We start from the raw sequence: 18018 nt of genomic DNA, 5'->3' as shown, positions 1-18018 counted from the left end.
TATGCAAAGGAGAAAGACAAGCCTATCACGTTACTGAAAAATAATTGAATGAATGATTCAATAATCGGATGAATTAATTGAACGATATACAAAAGTATATATAGAGGTTACAAGACGATGTTCTATAAAAAGAACTAATCGTTAAAGTGAACTACTAAAAAGCTAAACGCTAAATTAAGCTTAAAAGCTAATTACTAAAAAAAGTAAATGACCATTAAACAAAGAACTAAAAATAGGTGACTAAAATAGAATTAAATATTCTAATACCCTCCCTTAATGGTCTTTCTATCTATCACACCAAGTTGCCCTCTAAATTTGAGAAACTTTGCTGGGCTCAAAGACTTGGTGAGGATATCTGCAGTCTAATCTTCTGTAGGAATGTACTGCAGTATCACTGATCCATCTTCAACATGCTAGCGAATGAAATGACAATGAAGCTCCACATGCTTTGTCCGCTCATGGAAGACTGGATTTTTGGCTAATTTCAAAATCCCTTGATTATCACAAAACAAGGGAGTAGGTCTTGGTTGAGACATTTGCATGTCTACAAACATCCTACGTAGCCAAATCGCCTCACATGCTGCCTTAATAGTTCCTCGATACTCTGCTTCAGTCGAGGAAAGAGCTATTGCCTGTTGTTTCTTGCTGGTCTATGTGATTGCACCTGTACCCAAGCTGAAAACATACCCAGAGGTTGACTTTCTGTCATCAACACAACCTGCCCAATCTGAGTCTGTGAAACCAACCAGCCTAGGATCTTTGCTTCTACTGTATAGAATGCCAAAATCAGGAGTGCCCTTCACATATCTAAGCACACACTTTGCTGCAACCCAATGTTCAACTTTTGGGGCTGACATGAAGCGAGAAATATAGCTCACAACATAACTGATGTCAGTTCTAGTGGCGGTGAGATAGATGAGGCTGCCCACTAGTTGCCTGAATGAAGATTCGTCCACTACAGGTGAATCTGATTTGGCTGATAATTTCAGCCCAATCTCCATAGGTGTAGATTCAAGTTTGCAATCTTGCATTCGAAACTTATCCAATAGGCTCTTGGCATACTTTGACTAAGAAATGAATATGTGGCTATCAGTTTGCCAAACCTCTACATCGAGACAATAATGGAGAAGTCCCAAATCTGTCATATCAAAATGCTTACACAAATTCTGTTTGACCTGCATGATCAAATGTGCTACACTGCCAGTAATGATGAGATCATCAACATAGACTACTAGAAATAGAATATCATCACTAGTATGTTTGACATACAAATTGGGACCTGAAGGACTCCTCAGAAAGCCTTGATCAATCAAGTACTTATCAATTTTTATGTACCATGCACGAGGAGCCTGTTTGAGGCCATAGAGTGCTTTGACTAGTCTACATACCTGGTGTTCCTTACCGGCAACCTTGAAACCTGGAGGCTGCGTCATGTAGACTTCTTCCTGCAAATCACCATTGAGAAAGGCACTCTTGACGTCCATTTGATGGACTTTCCATCCAAACTGAGCTGAGAGAGCGAGGACAAGCCGAATGGTACTCATCTTGGTTGTGGGAGCAAATGTCACCTCATAGTTGATGCCCTCCTTCTGTGAAAACCCTTTTTCTACTAACCGAGTCTTGTACTTATCAAGGGTTCCATCAGCTTTATACTTGATTCTAAACACCCATTTGCAGCCAATGGGCTTCTTCCCTGGAGGAAGATCTGACAATACCCAAGTGTTGTTTTTCAGAAGACTATGTTGCTCAGCTGCCATAGCCTTTTCCCACTCAGGTACACCTTTAGCCTCTATATATGTCTGAGGCTCATAAATACTGTGAATGTTGGCCATAAGAGCAAAATTAACTATGTTTTGCTTACTCTTGCCTCTAGCTGATCTACCCTCAATGAACTCATCATCATGAAGATCATCAATGGTCTTGGCCCACCACTTAGGCCGGAGAGTAGAAGTACCAACATTTGCTGTAGGATGAAGAAGATTACTTGGAATATCTGGAGCAAACTCCTCTGCATGTGAATCCAGAAGGTCTTGAGGAAAGTCAGGTGGTGCAATGTCATGCCTGGGAGACCCCACAACTGTAGAGTCAATTGAATCCCTCCCATCAGGTGGAGCTAAGGGAAGGCGAACACCCATACTTGCAGCCTTTGGAGGTTGATCCTTAGTGCCCAAATCAAGAGAGGAAGGATGAAAAGGCCCTCTTTCTTCATCAAATACTACATCTCAACTGAATATGAGGCGATTGGTGTCTATATCAATCAGCCAATATGCCTTATGGTTGTCACTGTAGCGGATGAACATCAATTTTTGACTCTTTGGATCAAGTTTGGTGCGCTTGGCATCTGGAAGCCAAACATAAGCTGTAGAGCAAAAAACTTTTAAATGATTGATTTTGGGCTTCCTGCCAGACCAAGCTTCCTTTGGAGTCATCTTCTTAACGACCTTTGTGGGAGATCGTTTCAGAAGGTAGACTGTAGTGAAGACCGCTTCCGCCCAAAAGTGTTTTGGAACATTTCTATGCTCCAACATAGATTGAGCCATCTCAGTGATTGTACAGTTCCTGCGCTCAACAACACCGTTCTGTTGAGGGGTGTAAGGTGTGGTAAGTTGATGCTTAATGCCATGTGATGCACAGAAGTTTGTGAACTCTGTAGAACAAAATTCCCCTCCATTGTCGAACCGAAGAGTGACTATCTGACAGCCAAACTCTTTTTCCACTAAGACCTAAAACTTTTTAAACATGGTGAACACCTCTATTTCTACTTAAGAAAATAAACCCACCCGCGTCTACTGAAATCATCAACAAATAATAGAAAATACTTGCATCCAGTTGTTGGTGTTGGAAATAAGCCACACCCAGACCGACGATGGACTGGTCCAAGAGGGGCCAGTAGCTCAGTGGTAGAGCACTCCAGCAGCGTATGGAAGGTCCTAGGTTCGAGTCCTAGCTAGTCCATGTCTCAACATGGTATTAGAGCCAAGTCCAGGCTAGGAGCCCCAAGCACACGAGAGGTGTGGCTTAAGGGGGGGTGTTGGTGTTGGAAATAAGCCACACCCGGACCGACGATGGACTGGTCCAAGAGGGGCCAGTAGCTCAGTGGTAGAGCACTCCAACAGCGTATGGAAGGTCCTAGGTTTGAGTCCTAGCTGGTCCATGTCTCAACACTAATGACTGATGGAGTGTTCATGGGACAACAAATATCCGCATGAACGAGTTGCAAGACCTTGGATGCTCTCCAAGCGTCTCCATCTGAAAACGGAGTCTTATGATACTTTCCAGCTTGACACGCTCCGCAAACTCCATGATTCTGAGTTTGAATCTCAGGTAATCCTACGACTAGATCCTCTTGAACCAACTGAGAGAGATAGTGGACATTCAGGTGTCCATATTGCTGATGGAAGTACTCCTAGCTGCCATGGCGAGCTCCTGAGAACTAGTACAATCAACAAGTCTATAAAGACCTTGATCCTCAATGCCAACTGCAACTGTAGTGCGAGTTTCCTTGTCAACAATGTTGCACTTGTGTAACCCAAAGACCACATCCAGCTGTGGTGAATGCTGCATAATCTGACTGATTGACAGTAGATTGGGCTTCATACTAGGTACAAAGTATACATTGAGGAATATCAAATCCCTCCCACTAGATGAAATCTTAACATTGCCCTTACCGACAACAGTATGCTCTTCGCCTTCACCAAAGATCATTGAATCAATGAAAGGCATGTACTCTGTAAACCAATCTCGACAATGTGTGAAATGCCGAGAGGCTCCAAAGTCAATGTACCAGGCTGATGATTGAACATCATCAAATGAGGTTTGGGCCATGAACGCATAGAAGTTAGATTCCTTCTGATCAGGATGCGTGGCAGAATTGGCTTCTGCTTGGACCCTCCCTGTTTGGATTGTTGGGATGCTATCAATTTCCTACAATCTTTCACCAAATGGCCATATATATGGAAGTTGGAACACTGTAAGCTCTTCTTCTTTGAAGACTGTTGAGGTTGACCTTGACCTTGTCCTTTCTGCTAGAAGGACGAAGCTTTACCCTTGTACTTATGTGAAGCTGAGGTTGTGAAATCCTGTTCAGTGGATGAACTAGCTCTACTTCCAAACTGCTGCTTCCATCGATCCTGCTATAGAAGCTTGTTGCAGAGATCAGGAATCTTCAAATCAACACTATTAGAGGAGATATTGAGCGTATCAATGAAGTGCTCGTAGGAACTGGGAAGGCTTTTCAGCTTGATCACTACCATATCCTCTTCCACCATGGTTCGCCCTATAGCTTCCAACTGGTCACGAATGTCCTTGATCGTCGTAAGATGTGCCTGGATAGATGACTTCTCATCCATCATGATAGAAAATGGCATTTTCAGAAAGAAAGCTCGGCTCTTGTCGGACGTTTCATGAAGATCCTTCAAGATATCCCAGATCTCTTTAGCTGTTTTACTTGAAGGCACCTGAGGGAGTTGATCATCTGTGACTGAGAGTTTGATAAGCACGACAACCTCTCGATTCTTCGCATCATGTTTATCTTGATCATCACCTGTTGTTGTAGGACGAGATTCCTTGCCCAAAACAATCTGATCAAGGCAACGATACTCAAAAATGGTCAACATGCGCTGTTTCCAGGTGTTGTAATTGCGGTCGTTGAACTTCTGACCGTGTTCCAACATGATGTTGGTCAAAGATGCCATCACATAAATCAAGGGTGAACGAGGTCAACCGAGTGAAAGCAAGAGACAAAAGATACTGATTTAAAAAATCAGAATAGAGGCAACAACAAAAAATTGAAACCCTGGAAGGGAATACTTGGCACGAATCCCAATGCATGAATTTCAAGGTTTGGAAGAAACCCAAAAATTAAAATTTTCTACAGATTTAAAACATGAGAATTTTTTGAAAAAAAAACTCGGAAAATAATAATCTGCAAAAAATAGTATTGATTTTAAAAAAAAAATCAATCAAAAAAAACTAGCATAGATCCCGAGGTAACTATCTGCAGAAAAAAAAAAAGAACAATTTAAAAAAAAACGTAAAAAAAAAAGGGTCAAAACCCCAACAAAATTCCTAAAACCCAAAAAATTCGCGAAACACAGAAAAATCGCGAAATCGATGCAGGTGTGAAGAAAACCCTAGCCATAAAATCGCGTCAAAACGCGAGAATCGTGAAATAGGTTGTTGTAGGTTGGGAAAATTGAGAAAAAAACCCTAGTTGGCATAGGTGGCACATTGGAAAACGTGAAAAAATCGCGATAAAAAACCCTGCAAAAATCGCATGGCAAAAAAAAGAAACCCGCGTCACTAAAAACACGGCCCTGCAAATGTGTTGCGAAAATCGCAAGAATGGGGGCTTTGAAAAACGCAGGGCTCTGAAAAATATTCTCCACCTTCCTAAAACCTAGCCAGAACCTGCAATAAATTTCGCCTAGAATAAAAACGCCTTGCACATACTCCAAATCATGCCCTAGCAACCCTACCAAAAAAAAAATCGCCCAAGAAAGAATTTTTTTTTAAAAAAAAATTTAAAAATTTTACAAAATTTTTCAATAAAGAAATCTTTCGAAAATTTTAATTTTCATGCTCTGATACCATGAAAAATAATTGAATGAATGATTCAATAATCGGATGAATTAATTGAACGATATACAAACGTATATATAGAGGTTACAAGATGATGTTCTATAAAAAGAACTAATCGTTAAAGTGAACTACTAAAAGGCTAATTACATAAAAGAGGTAAATGACCATTAAACAAGGAACTAAAAATAGGTGACTAAAATAGAATTAAATATTCTAATAGTTACCTAGTTGGTCATAGCCTGAGTTGGTAGATTTGACTATTTTGATGAGAGATGTAAATGATTACTCCAGAGAATGGGTAGACAAGTACATTAATGAGTCGAGAAAACTAGAGGTCACCCTAACCTATGATAAGATGAGAAATGAGGAGTCCTCTCTTAATGATGATGAAAGGACAATAAACAATGTTAGAACACACAATGATGAGGAGAGTCGGGCTCCCAAAAGAAGGAAAGGTATGCTTGGAGGATCACAAGCAAAAGGCAAGGAGATGGTTAGCCAAGAGTCAAGGCACAAGAAACATAAGTCTAACACTCCTCAGTCTACCATGAGTTCCTCATCCGTGAAGGAGAGTGATATGATAGAGAAGGACAATGAGTAATAATGGGTTTCCGACATGGAAATCCTACTGGAGAATGATCTAGATTTATATGCTACAGCATAATCGACACCACATGAAGAAGATGAAGAGCAGCCAGGATCTCCCACAATTCATCTTGAGGTCAATTTGGGCAATAACGTGGTGGATTTGACTAAGGATAAAGATGATGATGATGTTATTTCAGACCCGAGAGGACTTAATCAGGATTTATACCTTAAAGATGGGATGGAATTTTCTACAATTCCCGATTGGTTGCTAAGCAACATGGAGAAGAAGAAAGTGATAGAGGCCCAACACACAAAAGATATTGATGACTTCCTAGCCAGGGTTGGCAAGGAAAAGGAAAAGAAGAAGGCGAAGATGTTCTCTAGGATTACTAGAGACAATATAGGAACACATATTGCACAAGTGGCTGCCTCGACAAGTGATAAGACTAGAGATGTGATCACTCCTATGGACTATCAAGTTACCACAATTGACCTTGGACCTACTACGAAGAAACAAGAGTTTCAGGAGCTAGATGATACTGTCAAGGCAATTGAGGCACGATTAGAAAAGACTATTGAGAAGAAAGAGATGCTTGAGAGTGAGAACAAGAGACTCAAGGAGTTTATTGAAGGGATGAATTCCCTAAGGCGTGAGGATCCTTACCTTTGTCTCGCCCATTGCTATTGCTCATGGATCCTCCTTTGATCATGAGGCGATGAGGAATACCTATCAAGAGGTTGGAAAATGGATAGAAGATGTTTCAAAGCAAGTGGTTGATTTCCTAGCTCAGTTTGTCCAAGCACTTGATAAGACAACGATGCTCATATTCAGGATGTAGTACTTGGAGGGAGTTTGGGAAGATTTCCAACCAGTGCAGGAAAAGACTATTCCTTGCCTCAAGGTGTTGAAGCAAATTCCTATGTCCACATTGATCCAGGAGAGAGTTGTTTAGGAAGGCAATGTTTATGATTTTCATGGTTGGTATTGCTCTTTGGCCATGAGGAAGTCGGTGTATGATCATGCAAAGCAGGAGTGTATGGAGATCGAAGGATCCATTCAAGAGATACAATCCAAGATCCTTACATCTATTGAAGAGTTACTGGGATAGGATGTCCACGCCTCCAGTAGTTTGAACTTGGAAGAGTTGAAAGAGAAGATGAAGTTTATTTACTTCAAACAATTGGATTCTATAAGGAAGAATCAGCTAGATGACTTGGTTTCTCTCATGATTCACATCAATAACTTGCAGAAGCTTATGCCAGATTGGGAAAGCATTTTTGATGCTTTCTCAGATGCCTTGGATGTGATCAATTTGTAGCAGGAAGGTTTACCCAGTGTTACGATGGAGGAACTCAACTCGGTCTTAGCTTGATTCGTTGAGTATGCAGCTAGAGAGAGGGATGCAGGCCGAAATCTTTTAGAAGATTCCCTACTTGATGACTAGGCGTCATCCGATTGGACCTCCTTTTTTATTCCACTTTTTGATGTAAACCCTAATTAGGGCAATGTTGGCATGATCTCGGCCCTTGACTCTAAATTAATCGCGGTCATTCATTTCATTTGAGACTCTATATAAACCCATTTGCCTTTCATTTGTAAGAGAGATTTTTGAGAATTGTCGCCTATATGCTGCAAGTTTGAATTTAATCATTGAAGTTTGGTGATTTTATGATATATTGAAGCATTGTGTGGTTCTCATGCCTCCAAAATTTAGATTAGAATTTGTTTTCAAGTATTTTAATTGAATTAAAGAAATTGTTGAATGTATTTGGATGAAATTCATTTATCCATACCACTAGCTTCTTGTTGATTGTGAGTTTGCCTTGTGTGGTCAACTGAAATATAAATCAAATTTAACTTCAATTTGTGCTTGCTCCTTGATATGCATCCAATTGATGATGTTGATGTTACTTAGTATGAATTTGAAAATCTATAAAGTTACCTTTAATGATTGCACTAAGCTTTTGTAAAGTTGTTCTTTGATGGCAATACCTAGCCTAGTCGAATTTCATGGAATCATTCACTATCTCTTGCATTCTAGGATTAGATTAGAGCTTCTAAACCCTCATCCTCTTGTATTTTATTTGAAAATCTTTGTTAGAATAGATCAAGAGCTCAAATTGCAAAATCCTAAGTCGTTTGAAATCATTGGCAAGCCTACTCCATTCATGATAAGTTTGAGATCTTCAAGAACAATTGTGCAAGTCCCCAAGTGAAAACAACAATTCACATCAAACCATTGAGTTACCCACATGTCAAGAACTGACCGTAGAAACCTTGGAATCGTCTTAGTTAATTAGATATTTAGCATCTGAGGTGGTCTTGTTCAAGAGAGCGTAAAATGCTTTGGTATTTTATTTTGTGTTCGAAGTGCCTAAAAACACATCAATAGGAAGCAATTTTCCTTTGGAGTTATTTGATTGTATTAAGGCCATGAGTCATCTTTAGACTTTGGGAGACATCGATCATGGTGCCATGATTAGCGTTGTAGTACTTTAAGTGGGAGCTTTGGTAATGATGTGGTATTGTGCCATGGGAAGCTTTGGAACACTTCTAGTGTGAATTTTGGCATGATATGGGTGTTTTTGAGCAAATTTGTCAAGTGGAAACAAACAATCTTCCCTTGTGAAGATGTAAATCATGACATTAGGAGAAGATCTTGGATTTTGCAGTGATCATGCAATAAGAGTTTTGGTGGTGATCAGAGCTGGGTGAGGCTAGTGATCTCCTAACGTTTGGAAATTGGTTGTCGGAACAGAGAGATTTGATGAGGTTTCCACAAAAAGATCAAGGATCCTAACACTTAGAGTTGGATGAGAGTTCAACATGCTTGGTGGAGAATGATTTGATTTGTTTTGCCCACTTGTTCTTCAAATGCATTCTGATTTTGTTATGTCTTCCCATTTGACTGAGTCTTGAACTATGGTGTTAGCTTTGAGGATGGTTTTGTCTTGAGCCACGGTGTTGTGTTTTTTATGACACCTCAAACATAGAATAAAATACTAAGTATTCTATCCTCTCTTGAACAATGACCTCTTGAATGCTAAGCTATGTGATCGTATGAAATGACTCCAAGGTTTATACTATCAGGTCTTGACGTGTGGATAGACTCAATTGTTGATGTGATTGCTGGTAATCCAAGGGGACTTACATTTATGAACTATGCTGGAACATGGAATCTAACTTGCTTGAAAAAATAAAGATAAAAGGGATAAAGAGTGTAGAGATCTAATCTACTCCTAAGAACAATAAGAATAACATATGATGCTTTGATAGACAGATATCATAATCAAGCTTTGTTTTGCCATGCAAGAACAACTACACAGAATTGATGCAATCTCCAAAGGAATAATGAAGGGTTTTCATATTATGAAAATTCATCAAATACCCAAGACTAGTGCAATTCAAATGAACATTCACAATCAAACTTGTGCTTAATGAGGTTCAAACTAACCATACATTGCAACTTACAATCAACAAATTACAAATGGTATGAACAGGAATTCCATCAAGATATCATAACATTTCTCGACTACAATCAATGAACTTTATCTAAACTTGAGAAGTGACAAGAAACCATGCAACTTGTAGAAATTACACATAGAATTCCATCATGCTTCAACGAAGATCATGTATTAAATTCAACAAGTCTTGGCAACAATTTCTTCTTTCTTCCTCTTACTCTACTGCTACTTCTACCAACTATTAACTATTTCCTATTTAGCCACTATTAATCTTTACAAATGAGAGCATTGAGCCTTATATAGAGGACTCATCACATTTTGAAGGCTCGGATTGATTGTCAAATCAATGGCCAAGAGGGCCAAATCTCCGCTCTTGGGCTTAGATAGGACAATCGAGGAACCTCCATTATGATCTCCTCCCCAACTCTATATTGATGGCTATTAATCTTAGGATATGAAGCATGGATAGGGAAAGCAGGTACAAGCACCCCACTAGGTAGGACACCTTGAGTGGATGTCCATGTTGCCTGCCATTGGGGCCAAGAGGACCAAAGTTCTGGTCTTGGGTCTAGTATGGGATGGCTTCAGGCAGACCTATCATGCTTTTTCTCTCACACCCTAATGTGTTTGAAACGATGTTATATATATTATATGAATATCATGTGTTATGGACTAACCCTAATAATGGATACATATTATATATGTGTATATGTTTCTTATGTTATGATTGCAGGATTCAATTCCAGGATCACATTATTTAAAGAGATCTTTTACTTGGCAAATATGTAACCCTAACCCTAATTTGTTGCAATGGTGATTCTAGGGAAAACTCTAGGGCAATTAGGAAGGGGACATTACAATAGACAAAACCTAGACAAGTTCATTTTAATAGACATTCAAGAGCAATATTTGTTGTTTCAAATCAGATCCTTAGCTCCACATGTTTTCAAATTTATGATCTAAAATCAGAAATAAAAATTGGAGACCAAAGTGAAATACATACAGATTTATGAACCTAAAACTAGACACTGATACATAAGGAGAACTCCTAATTTCATAGATAGCCTTGAAACATGTTTACATCAAATTTCAGGGAGAATTTTGATAATCTCCCCATACAAAATTTGGATTCAGAGACAAGAAGAAACCGACAAACTCTGAAAATAAAGGATTGAACAAATAACATGACAATGGGATATCACACATCGATACCCACTATCCTACATCTATATTATCTGAACCAAATTCCAACCTTGAGCTCCCAGCCTACAAACAAACTCTACAAAGGTCTTCTCTCACCTTCAACCTGCAAGTAAACCTTAGGGAAGCTAACCAAACTCAACTTTTTTCTTCTTCTTTTACAACTTTTCTCTGTATGGCACTGATTAGAAGATTCTAGTCAACCAGTGAATAATGGAACTCCCAAATGCAGCTCTCCAGATGTGGCGCCATGCTTCCAAGGAGGTCAAGGTTTGAAGTTGAGGAGTCAAAATTTGTGACTCCCTCCAAATGTGGCATCATTCATCAAGGATTAATGCAAAGTCAAGAAGTCAACTGTATCCTCCATGTAGTCAACATGAAGAAGACTATGCATGCAAGATTCTCCTTCCAAAGTAGCTCCCCTTCACACAAGCTTCCTAATAAGTGAAATGGCATGCAAATGGGAGTTACACATGCAAGTTGAATGGTCAATATGTAAGTGGACCACCAACCCAACTGCCTTGTGAGAAATTGGGAACCTTTGTTTTCCAACAGGGGTCACAAACTTTCAAACAAGTGTTAGTTGGGGTCCACCGTGGTTTCCTTCTAAGAGGAATGGTGAAATTGGGAGGGAAAACATTTGAATTTTAATTTGAAGCATCAAGATTGCTTCATGCACCTAAAAACACAAGGCTAAACTACAAAATTCCAAAATTACTACAAAATATCTTTTTGGTTGATGATGATGGCATAACCCCTGAGAGGCTTCTGCATCGGTATCTACCCTTTACATTTGCTGAGAATTATGTCATGGATTGCATGAATTAAGACAACAGCAACATGGCTTGACCATTTTGTCAAAATCTTACACGTTGAACATCAAACTGTAAATTAGTAATTGCATGTTTAAAATCAACCTACACAAAATCTTGAACATGGTAACTATGTGAGTATGGTCCCAGGAACATTTCATTTTTATTGATTAGTATGAGATGAGATAAAGCCTTCTAGAAAGTTTTATAACACCTCCTGTTTGATAAAATGACTGTCCTTCGCAGCTGTGTTCTGAATTGCTGTCTTGTTTTTTACAATTCCAAGTGTTGTAAGTACATCTCACTTATTAACAACATTCAAGATTTTCTTCTTTTTTATATTGATAAATTCCCCTTGTAATGTGTCCTCCATCTTAGTGCCACAACCAAGGGGTATCTCCTCTATCAAATTCACCCAGGACTTGCAACTGGCTTCCATTGGAGTATGCCAAAACCAGAATTGGATGTGGGAGTTTACCTAACCCAACATTCAGCGTTTGTACATTTAAGCATGGTAAAAGTCTACTGGGAATTTTAACACGGGTCTCCACTACAAAACCTTGATTTACCACTTGAGCTCATCTCATTTGACCAGAACATTCAAGAGTTACTAAAGTAGAAAATACAGGTAGTACCAGGAAAGTGATTTGTCTTTCTTCTACATGATTCTATACATGTTACATTGTTTATACCGAGGTCCTGTCTTTTGGGTACCTGAAGAAATATTTCTTGCCAAAATTAAAATTATGTTGAATTGACTGTTAAAGTAAGAAGGGAAAACATTTTTACAATGTATGTATGGAATTTGTTTGGAAATTTTGACTATAATAGTATCTTCGCAAGTGACCATTTTCTATGAAGAGGTAGTTTATTATAACTTCACGTCATAAATACTGTATTATTTAGTATAGACCTGTTTTCATATGAAGCATTTCTCTATTGTGTTTGATTTGCTTAGCGGGGATCTAGAAGAAGATGAGGAATTGTCTATTTTTTACTAATAATTTTTGGGGCTTGTGTTGCTTGAGATATTGAGATCTTAAACTTTCAAATCTTGAAATGGTTCTTGATCTTTTGGCTAATAGGTTGGATAATTTTATTTTTAAATTTTCAGAAATAGCATGTCAAAGGGAGTGCAGCAGAGGTGAAGATTACCGGTTGATTAAACTAACGATTTTTGATTATTCTGTGAGTTGCTTTGTTGCCTACGCTGTGGGTCTTTTCTTTTGATTTTGCGGTAATGTACTTCTTTGATAACAATTATTAGACTGAAGCGATCAAGCCTTGAATCAGTATATTCACAGACATGATTTTTTTTTGTTATTGCAGGACTCCATCAAATTCTTGTCTTGTAACTTTTGAACATTGTGCTTTGCATTTTGTTGACATCTTAGCAAGTATTTATATGTTAACTGTAAATATTAAAAAAGTGGCAGTCATTCTGAAAACAATATTTGAGCTTACCTGTGCTACTAAGTGAAACTTTACCTTTAACTAGGGCTCCTGTTATCATCTTTCAGTTAACAATTTGTAAAATCTTTTCCAGTGCCTAGAAGGTATTTCTACTTATAGTACAAGATGGTAGTGGAAATGATTTTTCTTATAGATCACTCCTTTTCTCTATGCTTGGAAATTTTCTTAGGTTTTTTCTTCTGGTTTTGTTATGTACTAATATTGAATACCCATGGGAGGGCAGAGCAAGAAGGAAATTGATGTCATGGTGGAGTGTAAAGGTCAAGATGCTGCTCGGTTCCAGAATGTAGATCATGTCCATGGGTATCGTTTAAATATTGGATTTTGTTCAATGCTTCCTTATTATCATGATTGCTTTCTCTGATTCTCATTACTAGTATTAAAATCATACCCTTTTTATAATGCTCAAAATTGTCACAACTCATTTCCTTTGGTATGCCCTACAAAATACAGTGTCTGTTAGCAATTTTTTTATAATTTGTAGTTTGACTCTGGATCATTTGAGAACTAGTGATGCTAATTTTTTCTACAGATGGGAGGAAGATGTTGTCTCCATGGTTGCAAAGAACAAAGAGAAGAACAATGAACTTTTCATTTCCTTTGAATGTGAGACTTTGAAAGCAGAAAAGGATGCAGAAGACCATATTAATCGTTATTTGCCTCATTTGATCGGACAGGAAGCTGTAGGTATGGTTCCATTTAAATTATAGAGTATGAGTGTAGATGCTGCATGCCAATCTGAGATTGTTGTTTCCATATTTTAATCCCAGTTCAAAATTGACAAAGGCAGACTGACTTATTTTGCTGTTTGACACTTTATATGCAGTGAATATTGGTACCATGAAAATTCAAGGACTAAACTTCAATTCAGATGATAATCAAGCAGATATGTTAGAGGACAAAGAGCTGGATACGGGGCTTCCTGTCACAGGAAGTGTTATAACTTTCAAACTGGAAAAGGATTACAAATATGAGCAACCTGATTGTTCTGTCGGAAGCAACATGGCAAATGATTATGATTTATCAAATCTGTTGGGAGTTTGTAAGCAAAAATCAACCAATCCAGAGGAAGATATGATTAGACAAATACTGGCAGAGGAGCTTCAGGCAGAGGGTGTTACTGGAAACATCCCAGAAAATAAATGGGAGGATAGCTCGCTAGGCTGGAAAATCAAGAAACAAGTCTTACCATGAATTGAAGAATGATGGCATGGTTGTTTACTTGAAGGTGACAACTATGTTTTTTAATTCTTTGCCTGCCTGTTGATCAAAAACTTTTCGAGTTGTGTGAGGCTGTTTTCCAGTCATAATGACAATTTCCATGCAGATAAAAACTTGCAGAATATGTAAATGGTATAGAATCTATAATTGGGATGTGAGGTCATCTCAATGATGGTCTACAGTGTACTACATCCAAAGGAAGTGACCATTTTTTGTGTTCCAAAAGTCATTTCTATTTGGTGAAAACCTTGTCTGCCCATTTTCGAGTCTTCTGCTCAAATAAGTTTAGTTTTCCTTTGTATATTTCAGGCATTAGGTTGTCTCCTCACTTTCTGCATTATACTTATAGGGGTCATATTTCACACAAATTGACATTTTATGTTAATGAAATGATCTCAAAACTGCCAAGTTTTAACCATAAAATAAATTATAGAAGATATTTGGAAGTGTTATGCAGTTGCACTCATAAGCTAATTAACATATTTCTGCACAAAGTTGTCATGTTATCTGGGATTTAAATGGAAAAGAGTTGGAATGAACATACCCCAGGGCCGAGAAGGTGCAAGTTCATTGCTGCAAATTACCACCATGATGGACAGTGTAGAATGGCATTAGATGCCTGCTCCCAATTTATGTTGTACATTCAAGGTAAGGATGCAAACTGAGCATCTCGTTGCTTTTTGACAGTTAGCAAATGAAGTGTTGCATTAGCTTTTTAAGTCTCCATTTCTTTCCAAAACAACATTGAGGATTGTACCATTACATGAGAATACATTTGTATTGCCATGCCACTGATTATATTCATGAGTTAATAAATTTTTTCTCTCACATGAGAAATCTCCATATGCTACCTCATCACAAGTGCAGGGAGCATCTTGTCTTGCTAGCCAATAGTGATCAAGGTCTTTAATAGCAAACCTCATCAATTATCATATGCTACAAGTTTTAGACCAAAATTGAATGAAAATACATAAAATAATAAGCAGTTAACCTACAGTCCACTAATATATATATTGAGTTGTTTTCCAGAACAAATTTTATTTTAACCAGGAAAAATAGTGTGATGATGACATATGAAGTCCAGATGTTAGCGATGCGCGTTCAAAAGGATACCTTGGTACTTAGCTAAATATGCAGAGGACTAATGGATGTTACACATGATAATAAATGAATTTTTATTTAAAGAACGTTATGCAAACATATTAAACACGTTAAGGATAATCGGTTACATATCAGCCCTCTGCTCTTCACATAGAAGTTGATCAATCCAAGACATTTAAACAAGTCTACAGTTAATATAGCTGCAGAATTAAGCATATTACATCTCGTCAAGACATTCAAAGAAAGCTGCTAATATATCTGCTTAATAAAACATATTACATCTCTTCAAAGGAATCCAAACAAAAAGGCATCATGTTTATATCATTCCATATCAATTTTGTGAATGCAATGCCATTTTATTTCCAGTCCAGATCTCTACACGCTAGGCGGTTAATTGAGGTTTGAATGTTGTTGACATATTGGAAATTGGCTTGGTTGATGCGTCCTTGTGTATGAAGACTTAATAGTGGACGACACAAGACCAATTTAACATTCAACTGGTGGTTGTAATGAATGAAGATTGAATTGATTATGAAGAGCACTTTGCATTCTAACCAATGAAAATAAAGAAAAAACTGTTTAGATGTCAAGGTTAATGTCTCCTAACTTAATATGCAGGCTTATCCTTATAAAACTTTCAAATTCCTTGGACCAAAGGAATTTGGAGAGGTATTTATCTTGCTATGATGCATTTAAAATGCCCGGAAACATGTAGTGTGCACAACTATTTATCACTATAATAAATTCAAATGTGTTGGATAATATATGTATAGTATGTACAAGTATTTAAAATCTTTATGAAGTGCTCATATGCTTTGGGTAATATGCAATACGAAGAAGCATTAAACTCCACTTAAAAATCAATAGCAAGCTTGCTTTTAGTTAGTATAATTAGGAATTATTATAATTTGTTAGTACTTGTGTAGTTGGCTTGTAATGTTAGTTCATTGTTGGCAAGAACTAATTACCATCGACATATAGATGGTCAAACCAAGATTGTGAACAAATGGGTAGAAGGTTACTTTAAAAATTATGTTGTTGATTAACAAAATACCTAGATCACGTGACACTACTTACGGGAGCATTGTTAAGGCTCCTTGTAACTCCCTAACCAACCTCATTGTGAAAACATCTTTTACCCTTCTAAACTTGTGGTAGCTTTTCTCTAGTTGTAGGTTAGGTAAATAGGTGTAAATTTGAATTTGATCATAAAAAACTTCCCCAAGACAAAGTCTTGCCCATAGTCTTGTCCATGCTAGAGCATAAAACATATATGAAGGCATGGAAAAACCTATTGAGAAAATTTTGAAATCATATAATAAAGTTTGTCATTGACTAAGGTGGCCCAATTTAAATACTACTATCCAACACAAATAATATGCACAAAGAAAAGCATCCATTCTTCAAATTCATGGGCATTCATGTTGCCTTTCAATATATATAACAATATGACGATGTCTACAATTTCACCCTTGAAACAAGATTTATGTAGGCCTTTGGGTGGTTAAGACTTGCCCCTTTTGAGCATTGCATACTATTGGTGTACGTTTTATCATCTACCAAATATTAGAATAAGATACCCAAAGGTATTCTATCCTCTCTCGAAAAATCATTGTTGATTCAAAGGTCTATATGTGCGAACAAGCAACTTTAATGGGATAGCTACTTGGGTAGTGTATGCTGAAAATCTCAAGGGGGACTTACGTTAACGAATTTCTTTCAAGCTTTTGGATTTAGATAGATTTATCAATTTCAGGCTCTCTTTTTTTGGATTTTTTGGGATTTAGACTTTTAAAAAAGGGGAAAAGGGTATAGGGTTTAAGAAAGCTGATCTAAACCTAGGAATTCTAGAAACGGTATTAACTGGGTGTTCTCGGGAAACCGCACTTTGCTTCGCCACACTAAGGACAACTACACAAAGCGGCTGCAATCTTCAATGGGTTGTGCTTATGATCGAAGTTTTGGCATACACAGGGGATAGCCTCAGACTAACTTTGCACAGTGAAATGAAAATCATCCATTCACCAAAAGTATGAGCGGAGATACACTGTTAATTAATACTTATTTAATCCTTCATTCAACTCTAACAACTTTGAAAGCAAATCTAAATTGACTTCTAATTAATGTGTTGAGGAAATTGAAACTATGTTAATCACTCAAATAACAGAGATTACAAAGTCTTAAGAGAAAGCGCACATGCAATGTATTATTTGAAAAAATGACCTTCACGCAACAATATATCAAAAACCTCACTCTCTAAATGAGAGGAGGTAGCCTTATATAGTTTTCCAGAAAACAATGAACGATTGAGATCAAACAGTGATCAAGGGCCCAGATTGAAAGCTACAAACCCTAATTAGGGTTTCTCAAAACTCTATCAGTTCAAACAAACAAAAGAGTGACATGTGGCACAACTGCTATTATCATTGAAGTGAGTGTCTAGTTTCCCTTTTTGCAGATTTAATGTATCTGGACAGAATGAAGCGAACCTCTTCCATAGTGACACTTGGCAAGTTACTAATCTGGAAGTCGACGACATCCACATCATCAGTACACGTGGTGAGGATGCACTCCCACT

At 37.7% G+C, this 18018-nt stretch overlaps 1 protein-coding gene across 3 annotated transcripts in view; it reads left to right on the top strand.

Moving 5' to 3' along the window:
* LOC131076211 (uncharacterized) overlaps positions 1-14707 on the top strand; it is a 104156-nt gene extending 89449 nt beyond the window's left edge. For all 3 annotated transcript variants that reach the window (XM_058013273.2, XM_058013275.2, XM_059217078.1), the window contains 4 exons: positions 12760-12833; positions 13342-13421; positions 13651-13805; positions 13945-14707. In XM_058013273.2, the coding sequence (XP_057869256.2) occupies positions 12760-12833; positions 13342-13421; positions 13651-13805; positions 13945-14312 (677 nt within the window). In that variant the 3' untranslated portion in view covers positions 14313-14707. The remainder of the gene's footprint in view (positions 1-12759; positions 12834-13341; positions 13422-13650; positions 13806-13944) is intronic.
* Positions 14708-18018: the final 3311 nt, after the last annotated feature.

Source organism: Cryptomeria japonica, chromosome 3, assembly GCF_030272615.1.
Source record: "Cryptomeria japonica chromosome 3, Sugi_1.0, whole genome shotgun sequence".
Classification (NCBI taxonomy): domain Eukaryota; kingdom Viridiplantae; phylum Streptophyta; class Pinopsida; order Cupressales; family Cupressaceae; genus Cryptomeria; species Cryptomeria japonica.
The sequence above is the reverse complement of the archived record's forward strand: the minus strand, read 5'-3'. Positions and strand labels throughout refer to the sequence as shown.